At 45.5% G+C, this 15,453-nt stretch overlaps 1 protein-coding gene and 1 long non-coding RNA gene across 4 annotated transcripts in view; both read left to right on the top strand.

Annotated features, from left to right (window-relative positions):
- Positions 1-8,706, top strand: part of LOC123653277 — a 74,228-nt gene extending 65,522 nt beyond the window's left edge. Inside the window, exon 4 of the long non-coding RNA XR_006742988.1 lies at positions 8,509-8,706. This is a non-coding gene — a long non-coding RNA (uncharacterized LOC123653277). The remainder of the gene's footprint in view (positions 1-8,508) is intronic.
- A 659-nt stretch (positions 8,707-9,365) lies between these two features.
- Positions 9,366-15,453, top strand: part of PSD3 (pleckstrin and Sec7 domain containing 3) — a 405,289-nt gene continuing 399,201 nt past the window's right edge. The window contains exon 1 of one of the 3 annotated variants that reach the window (XM_045588820.1): positions 9,366-10,214. In XM_045588820.1, the coding sequence (XP_045444776.1) occupies positions 9,447-10,214 (768 nt within the window). In that variant the 5' untranslated portion in view covers positions 9,366-9,446. The remainder of the gene's footprint in view (positions 10,215-15,453) is intronic. The other 2 variants (XM_045588821.1, XM_036457454.2) reach the window with 2 other exon arrangements.

Here is a 15,453-nt window from a genome sequence, read left to right as displayed (position 1 = left end):
TAACAGCTGCTGCTTTTCTCAATTTTCTGCTTGGCTGGATTTTTTTTTAAAGAATATTCATTGTTTTTCCCCTTCTATTGCTAAATGCAAAACAAACCAAAAGCACAGTCCCGTGTGTAACACCTGCTAGCATACATGTCCTTTAGAAGCAAATGTTTGTAATAACAAGGACTTAGAAAAGAATAAACAAATCTTACCATCTTTTTTTACATCATTTACCATAGTTTAAAAGTAGAGAGGACTTGAAAAAATTCTCAAACTGGGCCCCATAAACCTGCATTGCTACAGGACCTTGTTAGCTGTCCCCCATCCTTGACTTGTATGGAATTCACTTGGGATGCTTGTCCTCAGCCTGTTTATGGCCAGTTCTCTCCTCCTCCACCCCACTCTCACCTCCTGGACAGTCTGTGTAGAAGCAGCCTAAGAAAACTACCCGGGGTGTGGTGGGCTTGCTCCGCCCAGAGTAATTAGTGCTTTAAAAGAGAATCCATCCTCACCCTCAAGACAATGATTTACCCAGAGAAGTTCATCTATAAGGGCAGAACTTTGGGGTCTATGGCACTCTAATGAGCCTCTTTCAGGTTGCGTCATTTGAAAGAATCTTTTTTCTTCTCACTGAAAAGGCCACCCTGACTGGCAGGGCAAGAGGTGATGCTCAGCTGGAAGAGTCCTGTTGCATATGTGTGTTAAAGCAACAAACAGCCATTTTTCTGCACAGCCCTAATGGAAAGCATTCTGTTTTCAAACAGTTATACTTTTAAGTGTTGAGTTCTGCCCTCTGCCCCTCACTCTTCTACTTGATGTGGACTTTCATGATAAATAAGGGCTTTTTTCTGCCATTGCAGGATTTCCTTCTTTTTAAAATAAAAAAAATTAAAAAAAAAAAATATATATATATATATATATATATATATATATATATATATATATATATATTATTGATTTTTTACAGAGAGGAAGAGAGAGGGATAGAGAGTTAGAAACATCAATGAGTCTACGGCCATACCACCCTGAACGCGCCCGATCTCGTCTGATCTCAGAAGCTAAGCAGGGTCGGGCCTGGTTAGTACTTGGATGGGAGAAACATCGATGAGAGAGAATCATCGATCAGCTGCCTCCTGCACATCCCCCACTGGGGATGTGCCCGCAACCAACGTACATGCCCTTGACCAGAATTGAACCTGGGACCTTTCAATACGCAGGCCGATGCTCTATTCACTGAGCCAAACCGGTCTGGGCAAGGGACTAAGTTTAGAGTGGACAACAAATCTCATAGTATCTGCCTTTGTGTGAGGGGAAACAGACTTCAAGCTGCTAAGCAAGCAAATAACTCTGTCATTCATTGTGATGTGTGCCATGAAAAATTCTTTCTATTGCAGGGACTCACCCATGAGTAAGTAAATGTTTGCTAAATTGGCCCTTCTCCCCTACTCTCCTCTTAGCTTGATCTTCAAAAGCAAAATATTTATGATGTTTCTTACCTGGCGGTCACACCCATATTACCCTCCTTATCAAATTGTCCCCTAACTACACCCTAACTATTCTCTTCCAAGCATGCTTTCTCATTTTCACAATATGAGGATTTTCCAAAGTTTTTTTTAAATAAATTTTTATTGTTCATATTATTACAAATGTTCCTCCCCCCGACCACCACCATTGCTCTCCTCCACCAGGTTCCCACCCCACCCTCTGCCCTTTCCCCACTCCCCATTGTCCTCATCCATAGGTGCACAGTTTATGTTCAGTCTCTTCCCACATCCCCCTCTCCCCTTTTCCCCAAGAATCGTCAGTTCACTCCCCTTCCATACCTCTGATTCTATTATATTCAACAGTTAATATTGTTCATCAGATTTTTTTTTAATTTCCTTGGTTTTTAGATTCACTTGTTGATAGTTACGTATTTGTTGTTCATAATTTTTATCTTTATTTACTTTCTTTTCTGAAAGAACCCCCTTCAGCATTCATATAATTCTAGTTTGGTGTTGATGAACTCCTTTAGCTTTTTTTTATTAGTGAAGCTTTTTATCTGACCTTCAATTCTGAGTGATAGCTTTGCTGGATAGATTATCTTTGGCTGTAGGTTCTTACTATTCATCACCTTGAATATTTCTTGCCATTCCCGTCTGGCCTAAATGGTTTCTGTTGAGAAATCCGCTGACAATCGTATAGGTGCTCCTTTATAGGTAACTACCTGCTTTGCTCTTGCTGCTTTTAATATTCTATCTTTGTCTTTTGCTCTTGGAATTTTAATTATGATTTGTCTTGGTGTGGTCCTCTTTGGATTCCTTTTGTTTGGAGTTCTGTGCGCTTCCTGGACTTGTAAGTCTAATTCTTTCACCAGGTGGGGGAAGTTTTCTGTCACTATTTCTTTCAGTATGTTTTCGATATCTTGCTCTCTCTCATCTTCTGGGACCCCATAATTCTGATGTTGGTTCGCTTGAAGTTGTCCCAGAGGTTTCTTACATTATCTTCAATTTTCTGGATTCTCTTGCCTTCTAGCTTCTGTGGAGAAGTGTCTTCTGGCTCTTTATGTTCCAAATCTTTGACTTGATTCTTGCAATCTTCCATTCTGTTTTTAGGACTCTGTATAATATTTTTTATTTCAGACAATGTATTCTTTATTTCTTGTTGATCCCTAATCATTTCTTGTTGATCCCTTATTAATTCTAGTTGATCTCTTTTCATATCCTCATAGGTCTTATCCATCTTTTCTAGGAAATTCTTGAAAAACCTTATAAGCGTAGATGTGAACTCTATATCCAGTCGCTTTTTGTCCTCCATTTCTTTAGTTTGTGATCTATTTCGTTGTCACATTTCGCAGCTACAGATGGGGTGGAGTTTCAGGGTGGAGCCTACAGCCTTGGCTTCCGTCAGCCCTGCCCTATGCGGCTCCTGCGTCTCGGGGTCCTTCAGTACTTGCTGCGAACACCTCTGAGAGAAAGGTGCCCTCGATTTTTGCCTGTTACCAAACAGTCTAGGTTTCCCCCCAATGAGCCCAGTATTGGGGTTCAGTTCACTTGGAAGTGGAGTTGGAGGTGGCGTTCAGAGCAGTCTGGAGCCCCTGTCTCCTTCCCGCCAGGGCAATCCCGCGGCACAGCCAACCGTCCCTTCTCTGCGTGCAATGTGCGCGCCACCGGGACCTCCTTTCGCTGCTCCCCCGGGGTTCCACCTTACAGCCCAGCTCCCTCTGGATGAGCCTGGGTCCCCGGGGTCTGGCCTAGAACTGGGGTTCAGAGCAGTCCAGTCTGGGGCCCAGCACAGTCGGAGTGTTTATCTCCTTCCCGCTAGGGAACGCCAGCCAGGCACTCAGGCACCCTCCTCTCCGGCTCCACCCTCTCCACATGCGCCACGTGTCTCCATACCTTGGGCTTTTACAGCTCCTCCGCGCTTCCTTCTGGTTTTCTCCTTGCTTCTCATTGTAGAATTTCCAGTCAGTCGACTTTCCTGTAGTTCTGGGTAATGTCCATTTTATATTTTAGTTGTATTCTATTGAATTTGTTGTGTGCGGCTGCGGCTAGGTGTCTACCTGGGCAGCCATCTTTAACTCTCGAATTTTCCAAAGTTTTAAGTTCTACTTCATGTTTTATTAATAATTCCATTTTCAAGCCATTTCTCTCTTCTCACATTTTACTATATAAAGTCAGAAGGAACTAAGCTACTCCTTCAACACTGCTTAGACATATCCTCAGCTAAATATTCAGTTTCATCACTGGCCACATCCTACCTTCCTTAGAATTCTAGAACATAGACACAGTTCAGCCAAGTTCTCTGCCACTTTTATAACAAGGATTTCTTTTTCTCCATTGTCCAATACACATTCCTTATTTCTATCTGAGGCCTCATCAGAATGGCCTTTACTGTCCATATTTCTACCAACATTCTGTACACGGTTGTTTGTATTTTCTCTAAGAAGATGGAAGCACACTCTCCTTTCCTTTCTGAGCTCTCACCAGAATTGCTTTTTAAAAGTCTTTTATGAAAATCTCCACTTCTCCCAGCATGCACTTTAAAGTTTCCCAGCCTCTACTCATGACCCAGTTTCAAAGCTGCTTCCACACTTTAGGTAATTGATAGAGCAGCGCTCCAATTCTTGGTGGCACTTTCCGTCTTAGCTTGGGCGGCTGTCACAAAAGACCATAAACCGAGTGCCTTATCAACAATGGAAACTTGTTTCTCACAGTCCTGAAGGCTGAGAAATGCAAGATCCAGGTGCTGGCCAGTTTGGTTTGTAAGGAGAGCCCTCTTCCTGGTTGCACAGTGCTGACTTCTTGGTGCCCTCACATGGCAGAAAGGGAGTGAACTCTTCTCTGTCCTCTTCTTATGAGGACACTAATCCTACCACAGGGGCTTCATCCCCATGACCAGATTACCTTCCAAACGCCCCTCCTCCAAATACTATCACACTGGGACTAGACTTCAACGTATGAATCTTGGGGGGAACACTTTGTCCAAAATGGCAGTATTCTTGGACTCTCCCCTATCTGAGCCTTGCTACTCATGCCACTTCAAATAAGGTTTTAAGGTTTTCCAGGACACTCTAGCCTCTGGTTAGGAACACACCTTTACAATAGTAGCTCAGTTTCCTCCATTACTATAAGGAGATTTGTGTGATTGTGAGCTTGATGATGGAGATGATGAGAGCTACTGAATGCCTGACACTGTCATTGGCATCTTTTGTGTATTACTTCTAATCCTCAGAATGAGGTAAATATTAGACTCTCTGCTTCAAAGACATGGACATTGAAGTCTGTAGAACCTAAACTAGTTTCCCAAAGCAACATAGCAATTAAGTGGGTACAGACCCAGGTCTTTCAGGCTCCCAAGTCATGCTCTTGACATGATGCCACACTGCTTCCCAATGCATATATTTAGGGGCAAATTTATCTTCTATTTTATAGATAAAAACTTTAGATGTGGAGAGGTGAAAAAAAAAATTGTCTTCAAGTACCAGGGGTACATGGTACCTTTAATTCTTACGTTCTCCAAACTCATTCCCCTATGGTCATTTTTTTATTTTATTTTATTTTTTATTTTTTTGCCTCTTCCCAAAAAGCAAGCCCAGCTCATGTTTCAGGAGATGACACTGTGTCAGAGAGTCCCCCTGTGATGATGATTATTTATGGGAGAACCAGATGGGAACATTTGAAACATATACTAATTAGAAAGTCCTTCGTTTCTATTTTCTTTGCTGCCTGCCACCCTGACCCCTCACACACATGGTGTATTTTGAGCCATTCTTTGTACTTTTGGTTGGGATGTGCCTACCCTGGCATCTGATCACACAGGCTGACTGCTTTTGAAGCAAATGGAAAAAGTTCTTGAACCAGAGCATGAGGGATTTAAGTGCTGTCTTGTGTCATGCCCTAATGGTCATTCATGCTTTCTAAAGCCCTTTCTATGAAGAAAGTGCTGGGCAGTTGGAAGGTGTGTGTGTGTGTGTGTGTGTGTGTGTGTGTGTGTGTGTGTGTAGGGGGTGCCAGGCAGGGAGCAGGTTCCACTTCACAGAGGAGATTGAGGGGAGGGGCAGAGAGAGACTTGAGATGTGAGGAGTGAGGTCTGAGGTTTGTGGTTGAAGCCCAAGCCAGAGCAGGAGACTGTACCTCCTTCACTTAATCTCTAATTGCTCCAGATTGTTCCTCAGTGAAGCCATCCTCATAGTGCTGTGGGGTTACTGGAAGCAGCCTTCAAAAAGCTTGATTAGCAGAATAGGAATTATTTCTAAGTGCACATTTCATAAGTCATCAGAGAAAATGGCCTGTTTCTATGAAATTTGGTAACGGCTGTAATTTTATCTACTGCCCCCATGTACCACACCCTTTCCATTTGCTTTCCAGTTTAGAACTCAGGAGGCCATAACGATAAAGAAACCAAGGCCCAGAGATAAAACAACTTGCCCAAGATGACTAACAAGATGACTAATAAGAGGCAACGCCAGCACTGGAGCTTTTTCAGTTGTAACTGAAAGGGGCTCTGACGTGCTGCCCTCCATCTTCTTAGCACCACCCAGTCCTCTCTCCCAGCTCACCCCCACTGACTCCTTCCAGTGCCCACTCATCCGTGCAAACCATTTAACTAACAGCTGCTACACTGGCCTTTTAAGAGCCCACGTCTGCCATGCTTATGACTCCGGTGTCTCCAACATAATGATCAACTCCACAGCCAGTGGCTGGGATTTTCTCCCACTGCCCCCCATGTGGTTCCCTCAGATCAAATGTGCTCCCAGGCTCACCAGGCAAAGCCTCACTCAGACTCTTGTTGGAGCCCTTCCTCTCTGTCTTCCCCACCCACACACATGCTGCCGCCTTCTGGATCTTGTCTGGATCCCACCATGTCTCGGACATCTTTGCCAGACCCTGACTCTCGGTAATACTTCTCTTTCTAGCACTTTCTAATAACATTTATTCAGATGCCAATCATATATTGTTCTTTATGGTGAAAGGAAGAAAAAGGAAAGAAAGACGTTTTCAAAAGGCTTTACCAGTAGACAGTCTCAAAAGCCATTCAAAATATTTCGGTGTTACAACTCTTCTCCCAATCATAGGACATGTGGCTCAACTGTAAACTCAGAACGACATAAGGGTAATTTTAGAAAAATATATATTTTATTGATTTTCTACAGAGAGGAAGGGAGAAGGATAGAGAGCTGGAGACACTGATGAGAGAGAAACATCGACCAACTGCCTCATGCACACCCCCTACTGGGTATGTGCCCGCAACCAATGTACATGCCCTTGATCGGAATCGAACCTAGGACCCTTCAATCCGCATACCAACGCTCTATCCACTGAGCCAAACCGGTTTCGGCAAGGGTAATTTTTTAACATATATCTTCCTATCAGGATGAGAGGCACCACAGGTCTCAACCAACTTGGGCACAATGACTCCAGAAGTCTCCCAATTTAATTGCCAGGGACAGACGATAACACAATAAAAATATGACTAATGCAGCAGTGAGTTTAGAAAACTGTGTATGATCCACCGACCTGCACAGTGAGGCACTGTTTAAATAGAAGGGAAAGAGGTTTTTGTCAGGTCTTAACTCGGACAATTATTAAACACATACTGATTTTACCTGTAGGAGGATCAATGGCCCTGTAATGGCCCTGAACAAAGGCTTCAGAGGTAAATCACTGTGAGTCTTAGTCCCTTATTGGGAGTTTAATCTCTTGCTCTATTCCCTAATTCCTGCAAGGGCAGAATGATCCAGAATCAAGAACCGGTCGCCAGGGTCAGCTTTAAACATAAGTTCTGTCCCATCAAAGGTATGATGTGATCCCTTACGCAACAAGAAAGGGGAGATGTAGACTCTAATGAGACCAGATAACATTGGGATTTTTACTTGTGAGATGCTTATTCTTGACATTTCTCTGGCTTTCCTGGGTCATAGCCTTCAGTTTAGTCCCCATGTCCATGCCCTGGACATTCCCCCTCTTACTATTTCAGTTTTCATTTCTGCCAAGCTCTCCCCAACCCCATACCGCACCCCTGCCTCTGCCTTGTCTCTCATTCTTTCTTTCTTTTTTAAAAAAAATATATTTTATTGTTTTTTTACAGAGAGGAAAGAAGAGGGATAGAGAGTTAGAAACATCCATGAGAGAGAAACATCAATCAGCTAGTTGCCTCCTGCACACCTCCTACTGGGGATGTGCCTGCAACTGAGGTACATGTCCTTGACTAGAATCAATTCTAGGACCCCTCAGTCCGCAGGCTGATGCTCTATCCACTGAGCCAAACCGGAAAGGGCTCTCATTCTTTCTTGAGTCTAGAAGGCATTAGACACATCCAGTAGCAGGAGAGGCTATTGCTGCTGCCTTCTTTTCTTTCTAACAGGCTGTGAGACACCACAGGTCACAACCAAATTGGGAGCAATGACTTCAGAAGACTCCCGATTTAATTGCCAGGGACAGACTGCTGTGGACTTCCCCTGAGAGAATGAAGGAGTTTTGAGGAGCAGACTGACTGCTTTGACTTAAAACTCTGAATGGACTCGCCATTGGAACTGCCTGGGGCACGGGCCTCTAACACTTGTTCTCTGGAATTGCCTGCCACTCATGGGAGAATTACATTCTCCAACTCTGACAACAGATCTTGATAAGGGGTCCTAGGGCTCAAGCCTGGTCCAGACAGCTCTGGACACATCTGGAAAGATGTCACCTGTCTGGAAATGTGGGCAAAGCTGCCATAACCTTGGGTGAGAATCTGTGTAAAGATGTTCAAAATGGAAAAAACACAGGGCTCCCATCACCCATCCTGAGAATTTCCTCAAAGGCACCCTGGCCAGCCGGGGTCAGCCAGGGCTGAGCCCTCTATTACTTTCGGGTGCTGCCAAAGTGAGACAATGGCCCCGTATTGGGGAGAGAGACGGCCCTGGCTCCTGTGTGCAGAGCGGCCAGCTTTCTCTCAGTTTATCTCAGACGACAATTTCCTGGTTCCCTTCTAGTCAAGTTCAAATTGATTTTTTTTTTCTTCAAGAAAGCTTTCTCACCCCTCGTCCTCTTCTGTCCCTAGGAATAAGGTCAGAGGACCCAAAAGCTTCTTTCCCGTTGTGAGAGAGCGGGAGTCTCTAGAGCCACCCAGTGTGAATTCTCGGTGAGCTTCCAGGTGACTGGCTATTGTCCTCACAAGTTAAGAAGGCAAAAGTATTTTTAAACACAATAAGAAGGCTCAAGTATTGTTAAACACAAGCAGAAAGCCCTCCTAGATAAACCCCTGATCTGTTATCTGGATTTTTTTCTTTTTTTTTCTTTTTTATCTTTCCTTCTTCCCCCCCCCCCCCCTCTTTTTCATTTTTGTCTCTTTTCTAAAACTTATTTTCCATGTGTGTGTGATGCCTAGCATTTTGATGTTGGTCTGTGGACTAGCCCTTGGGAATTCCTAACTAACCACAGGATTTAGAGTGGAAGTTCATGAAATCATAAAATCTGTTTACAACTGTGTTATCAGTGCGGGCAAGGTAGATTAACAGTACACTTTGAAGTGAACTGGAGGTTCATTTATAAATCACAAGTGCCTCACAAGCCAGATACCCGACAGGTGTGACTAGTGTACAGTTTAGGATTAAACAGGGAAACAAATAGCATTTGTATTTCATTTCAAATATGGGGAGGGGAACAGTGAAGAAAAAGGAACCCCATGTGACCGTGGCCATCCCTGCCCACCCCTCCGTCCCAAGTCCTTCTCCACCAATCTGCCTGTTTTTGTGATTTTAGGAAGTGAGGGCAGAGTCCAGGCCCATGGCATCCTAGGATCATCCCTGACCCCTTGCTTCTTGAAGATCCCCCCTCGGTGCTGAAGACACGTATCATTTATATCCTCAGGCTGTTGCTGTTGGTGAAACCATGGGGCCGCCGGGTCACGTCTGCCCACAGCTGCTGGCGTTCGCATCCCTGGGCGCTGAGGTCTGAAAGGCGACCCCGGCGAGGACAAGCCCTACCCCCTTGGAGGAAATGGCTGAGCGGCCCAAGCAGCAGCAGATGAAAACTTCCTTCCTCTTCATCCAGCTGCAGGCCGCCCCTGGCAGAACGCTCCCCGCCCTGTCTCCAGCAGCCGCAGCCTGGACCGCAGCCCCAGGGGGCCCGGAGGAGGGACACATTCTCCCAAGTCCCAGGACCGGCGCCTTGGCAGGCCGGGACCTCAGGCGCACGCGGGGCTCGGCTGCTCCTCCCTCTGGGCTGCTGCAGAAGGAGGGCCGTGGGACAGAGCAGCCAGCTGCTTTCAGTTGCTCTGCTCGGAAGCAGGAGAAGGAGGGAGAGGAAAAGCCCCAGGATCTGGACGTAAGGAGGGGTGGCCTTGGCGGATCCCCCCGTTGCGGGCGTTCCCTGGCCCCTGCCGCCAGGAAACTTGGCGGGCCCCAGCCCCTGCCATGCGGACTGCCTAGCCCAGATGTCATCATGAGCGATGGAAGCAGCGATCCCTCTATGGGCTGGGAGCCTTGGCCAGCCCTTCCTTGCCCCCAGGAACTGTGGGGCGCAGAGCCTCAGTCTTGGAACGCTCTGGGATACTCAGTTCCACAGGCCGCCCTGGCCCACGCTGCTGGCAGAGGCGAGAGGGGCGAGCTGAGGCGAGGGACGGCCACCGGCCAGGTCCCCCCGAGGAGCTGTCAAGAGGACACGGGTACCACGGTGCCGGCAAGGAGGGCGATGCTCTACCGATACCGTCCGCCAATCCAGACCAGCAAGAGCTACCCGGCCCCCCCTACCGCTCTGCCTCTCAAGGTAAGAAAGCGTGTGTGGCTGACTTCCCCAGGCCCCAGCTGTTCCCACGGGAAGAGGGAATGAGCAGGGAGGACAGAAGTGCCCACAGGGCTTCCAGTTTTGCACCCTGAGTCTCCCTCCACTCCCGATGGGCTACATCCATACGGCCGGCCACGGTGCTCCAGGGCCCGGCTCCTCCTCGGTGCTCCCACACCTTCCCAGACACTAGCAACATTTTGTTTGCAAACAGAATGAATAACTGTTTCCCAAGGTTTCTGCCAACGATAGAAGAAAATCCAGGCAGAGCAATGCCTACTCTGTCCGGGAAGACCAGACGGAAAGACAGAGGAGCTGCCCAGACGTTTACTGAGCCCTCGTCTGTGCCAGCCATCGTGCCAGGTGTTTCCTTACATCCACCTAGCCTCGTAACTACCCTGAGAAACAGAGGCTCCCATCCCCGCTTTCAGATAAGGAAACTGAGAATGGCTCTGCAAAAAAACCCTCCCCTCCGTCCAGAAATGCAAGGCCAGAAAGGCCACTGGAGAATTAGGAGAGGTTTTGTGGAGGTTTACAGAACTCAGGCACATCCTCGCCCTTCTAAGGCACACTTCCACTTCCCAAGCTTAACCCCCCATCACCACTCCCATCCCCCATCCATGGATGGGAGCCCTGGACATGAGCCTCCTACCTTCCATTTTCCTCTGGAAGGGAAAGGGTAATGCTGTGTGGTCTCCAGGGTCCCTTCAGCTCCTTGGGCTCTGCCTGTGATCATGACCATGCCTACTCTTTGTTATCAGCGTCTGATTCTCTGACTCAACCTCCTCATCATGCTGGTGCCTGAGCCCAGCCTGCCTTCTCCGCCCAGCTCAGGTGTGTTGCTCCCAGAATAGGTGGACACACACACACACACACACACACAAATGACGCTTTTCTTTTCTCTTTCCCAGTAGCACAGACATCTTTGTATACTTTGTACATCTCGAGGAGATGGGGGTGAGAGTGAGGAAGAGTGTGTGTGGGCTGGGGTTGGTGGGGTGAGGCAGAGGTGGGGGGACTCTAGCTGGAGGATGTGGAAGTCGGTGTGGAGGGGACTCCCAGGGAAGTCGCAGGAGAAATGGCGAGAATTCACACCATAGAAGAGACCTTCCTGGGGCTTGGCAATGATGCAGTTTCACCTGGATTCCGTGGCTCGCTCCTGCTTGCTTTTCCATACCCCCCTTCTTCCTCTCTCTCCTTCAAACAGGGAGCCAAATAGCCATGGATAAGAATCAGAGAGAAAGAATGAGCCCGAGTTCTCTTCAGAAAGGAATTCTTGGAAGAAGAGAGATGCTAGCCTGCTCCCTTAAGAAATAGTTAACATTCCACCCCAGAGCTTGTGTCTTCTCATTTCCTACAGAGATCGAGGAGGAATGGCATACCCATGCGTCAGAGACCAGTCCCTGTCTGCGAGGTCACGTGGTAGTTGTTTGTGTACTTTAAAGCTGCTCTGATGACTTGAAAACAGCATCTTCCCCTACTGTCCTTTCCTGCCATCCAAATAGAAGCCAGAGCCTCAGAGCTGTTGCCATTTCCATAGGGAGAGGTGTTTGGGGAGTTGGTTCAAGTGGGTAGACTTCTGTCTTATCTGCAGAAATCTAATAGGCCCCCAGACATCTAAAGTAAGGATTGTGCCCTAGCTTGTTTATCTCAATGGATGGAGCATCGGCCCTCAGACTAAAGGGTCTTAGATTCAGGTACATACCTCGGTTGCAGGCTTAATCCCTGGACCTAGTTGTGTGGGAGGCAACCAATCAATGTGTCTCTCTCACATCGAAGTTTCTGTCTCTGTGTCTCTCCCCCTCCCTTCCACTCTCTCTAAAAAAAAAAAAAAAAAAAAAAAAAAATCAATGGAAAAATATCCTCAGGTAAGGACTAACAATAAATAAATAAATAATTGCAAGATTCCTTGCTAAAAACTTAGAAACCCCAAGTTCAAGTCTAACCTTGAGCAACCCACGAGAGCTCTCTGTTTTTCCATCTGGAAAGCCTGCCTCACAGTTGCCATGGAGATTTGCTATGGAGATCAAGTGTTGAGCAATTGAAAGGAAACTTCAGCAGCCCTGTCTAAGGGAGAGAAGAGAAGAGAGTCAGTGGGACACGATGGGAAGCCATTAGAAGGACCAGGGAAGCCATGGAGTTAAAGGTGTAAATGTAGGGTGGGTCTGGTGAGGAAGTCAGGCTACCAAAACTTACTCTTCTTTTTTTTTTTTTTAAGTATATTTTATTGCTTTTTCACAGAGAGGAAGGGAGAGGGATAGACAGTTAGAAACATCGATGAGAGAGAATCATGGATCAGCTGCCTCTTGCACACCCCCTATTGGGGATGTGCCCACAACCAATGTACATGCCCTTGACCGGAATCAAACCTGGGACCTTTCAGTCCACAGGCTGACACTCTATCCACTGAGCCAAAGCGGTTTCGGCCAAAACTTATTCTTAACCTTGCTGGTCAGATGTTGTGATTGCTCTTCCTGGAAAGGAGGGAGCTGGGAAACTAGTACCTTCAGAACCACACGTTCTCTAAATGCCCGTGGCTACTATTAACCAGGTGACCCCTGCCTGGTCCTGGGTACCTGGGAATGTAGTAAAATCAGCAGAAATAGCCTTTCCATCTGCCCAATTCTGAACAGATAACGGTGTCCTCTGGATTTGATAGATTAATGTGTGAGAATTACCTAGTCCTCTCCTGTTTTGGAATGTAGCTTTGTGAGTCACAGGAAAGTGGCAGAAGGTTCATAAAAAAAGTCTTTTTGTCACTATAAATGTGGAGGCCCTTAACTAGCCATCGTATGACCTTTCACTTGATAGACTCAGGAAGAAATGTGATCAATTAGATTTATTAAATTGAAATGTTGGAAGCAAAATCTGTTCCTACATTTGTATCATAGCATTGATGCTTTCCTAGCAGGAAAATCTGGATCTTAAGTATAAATTCTCTTCTCCACAATGCTCCAAATGGCCAAGTGTGTATTCTCACTTTGGAGACAGATGGGCTCCTAAGTGAAAATTGTCGACTTACATCCTTCCAAATATCATAATGAGGGACTGCAGTGGATTAAATCACTTGGTTTTTAATTTATACCATGACTGGGCTTTGGTAAAAAAACAACTATAGCGCTCCTACACAAGGTGCCCAAACCTCAAAACTGTGAGGATATACAGTGCTATCCCCATTTCACGAATGAAGGGACAGATGCTTAGGATGGTCAGGAACTTGCTGAGACCCGAGACCAACCCATGTCAGCTCAAGACCGAGTTCTCCTACCTCCTCTCTCACTGTCTTCGGAGAGGGTGAAATTCCCACCATTTCCTGGGCCTGGAGGTCTCTACTGCACTCTGACTTTCTCTGGTGGAGAAGCTGGGAGAAGGACCCTCAGGAGTTCAGGTCTAACCACCTGGCCTTGTGTGAAAGAGCGCTAGGAGCCATGAGAGCCTGGGCTTGGGGATGCGGAGTTCCAGCTCTGGCGATGCCTCCTGCGGTTGCAACATTTCTGTGGTGAGTCTGCGAACCAGAAAATGTTCCATAGTCCCGGGCCAGTCCCTGCCCTCATGATTTCTTGGCCCCCACATCCTGCTGCCTCCCAGTGGGAACACCAGGAACTGCCAATATGTGATTTGAGTTTGGGACTAAAGATAAGAAGCCCATATGAAGACACAGAAAACAGATGCAACTAGGAAGGGAAGAAAAAGCTTTCTCTTCAATCATTTTGAGATGTTTACAACTTTTCCTGTACTAGTCTTCATCTCTTAACATAGTTTATGTTTTGAAATAATAACAATATGTTTTGGTATGTAAATAATAACATCTCTTACATATTTTATGTTTTGAAATAATGTAGATGGCATTAGAAAATGCAGTAAAAATATTTTTTAAATTCCCTCTCAAATGCCATTTTTACAAACCCCACAACATTTTCACATGTAGTTTTAAATTGCCAAGAAATTTTACTTCTCTGTTTTTGTCTTCCCCTTTCTCTTCCTCTCTCACCTGAAACACAATGAACTTTTTGAGTTTTCATCACTGGTTGTCTGGGAGTGTTCAGAGTTTAGAAGATAGAGTTAGAGTGAGCAAGGCAGACAGTGTCCATGAGCGATTTGGAGTGTGAAGGAGACAGGGATGGGTACATTATTCCTTAAGGCAGCGATGTTCAACCTTTATCATCTCATGGCGCACATAAACTAATTACTAAAATTCTGCTGCACAGTAAAAAGTATATTTTTTGCCTATCTGACAAAAACATAGGTATAATTTTGATTCATCCACACTGGACAACTACTGTTATATTGGCTGATGTCATTTTTTTTTTTATTTAATAATTGAAGGGACAAGAGGTCAGTGTCCCTGAATAAATACTCAGGTGTTGCATGTTTTAAAAATTCTTTCGACACACCAGTGTGCCTCTGGCAGCTCACCAGTGGAAAATCCCTGCCTTAAGGTAATGAAAAGAAATGCAATGTAGGTCTGTTTGCTTAAAAACAGGCCCTAACAGACTAGAGAAAACACTTTTAACTCTGTGTCTTGGATTCTTTTGCCTTAAAATAAATCCAACATCTGAAATATAAGTCTGTATAAAATATCAGCCTGTTAAAACTTTCACACAAAGTTTTAATTTAGAGTTAAGGTCATGGGCACTGGGATTGAAGAGATAACAATTAAATCTGCTCCTGCCCACTAACTAGCAAAGTGGCCTTTGGCAACTCAATGAGCAAAGCCAGGCTCTCTTGTTTGTTCTCTGAGGTCTTTCCAGTTCTGTCATTCTATGATGAGTTATGAGTCTATGAATCCAGGAAGGAAATAAAACTGTTTAATGAGCCCGGCTGGTGTGGCTCAGTGTCAACCTAGGAACCAGGAAGTTACAGTTGAATTCCAGGTCAGAGCATATGCCCAGAGTTGTGGGCTCAGTCCCCATTGGGGGGTGTGCAGGAGGCAACCAGTCAATATTCTCTCTCATCTTTGATGTTTCTATCTCTCCCTCTCCCTTCCTTTATGAAATCAATAAAAAATATTTTTTAAAACTGTTTAATAAAATAAAAGTATCAATTTAACTTATCTACCTTAGGTTGTTTCTAAAGATTAATTATTTTTCCAAGTGACTTCACTATGAGGAAGCTACATACAGGATTGAGCAAAAGTAGGTTGTATTATTACTTATTAATTATTGTATTATTTTCCATACAAACAACTGTAGACCTACTTTTGCCCCACTCTGTACAACGGGCT

The sequence above is a fragment of the Pipistrellus kuhlii genome, unplaced genomic scaffold, assembly GCF_014108245.1.
Source record: "Pipistrellus kuhlii isolate mPipKuh1 unplaced genomic scaffold, mPipKuh1.p scaffold_m20_p_3, whole genome shotgun sequence".
Taxonomy (NCBI): domain Eukaryota; kingdom Metazoa; phylum Chordata; class Mammalia; order Chiroptera; family Vespertilionidae; genus Pipistrellus; species Pipistrellus kuhlii.
The sequence above is the reverse complement of the archived record's forward strand: the minus strand, read 5'-3'. Positions and strand labels throughout refer to the sequence as shown.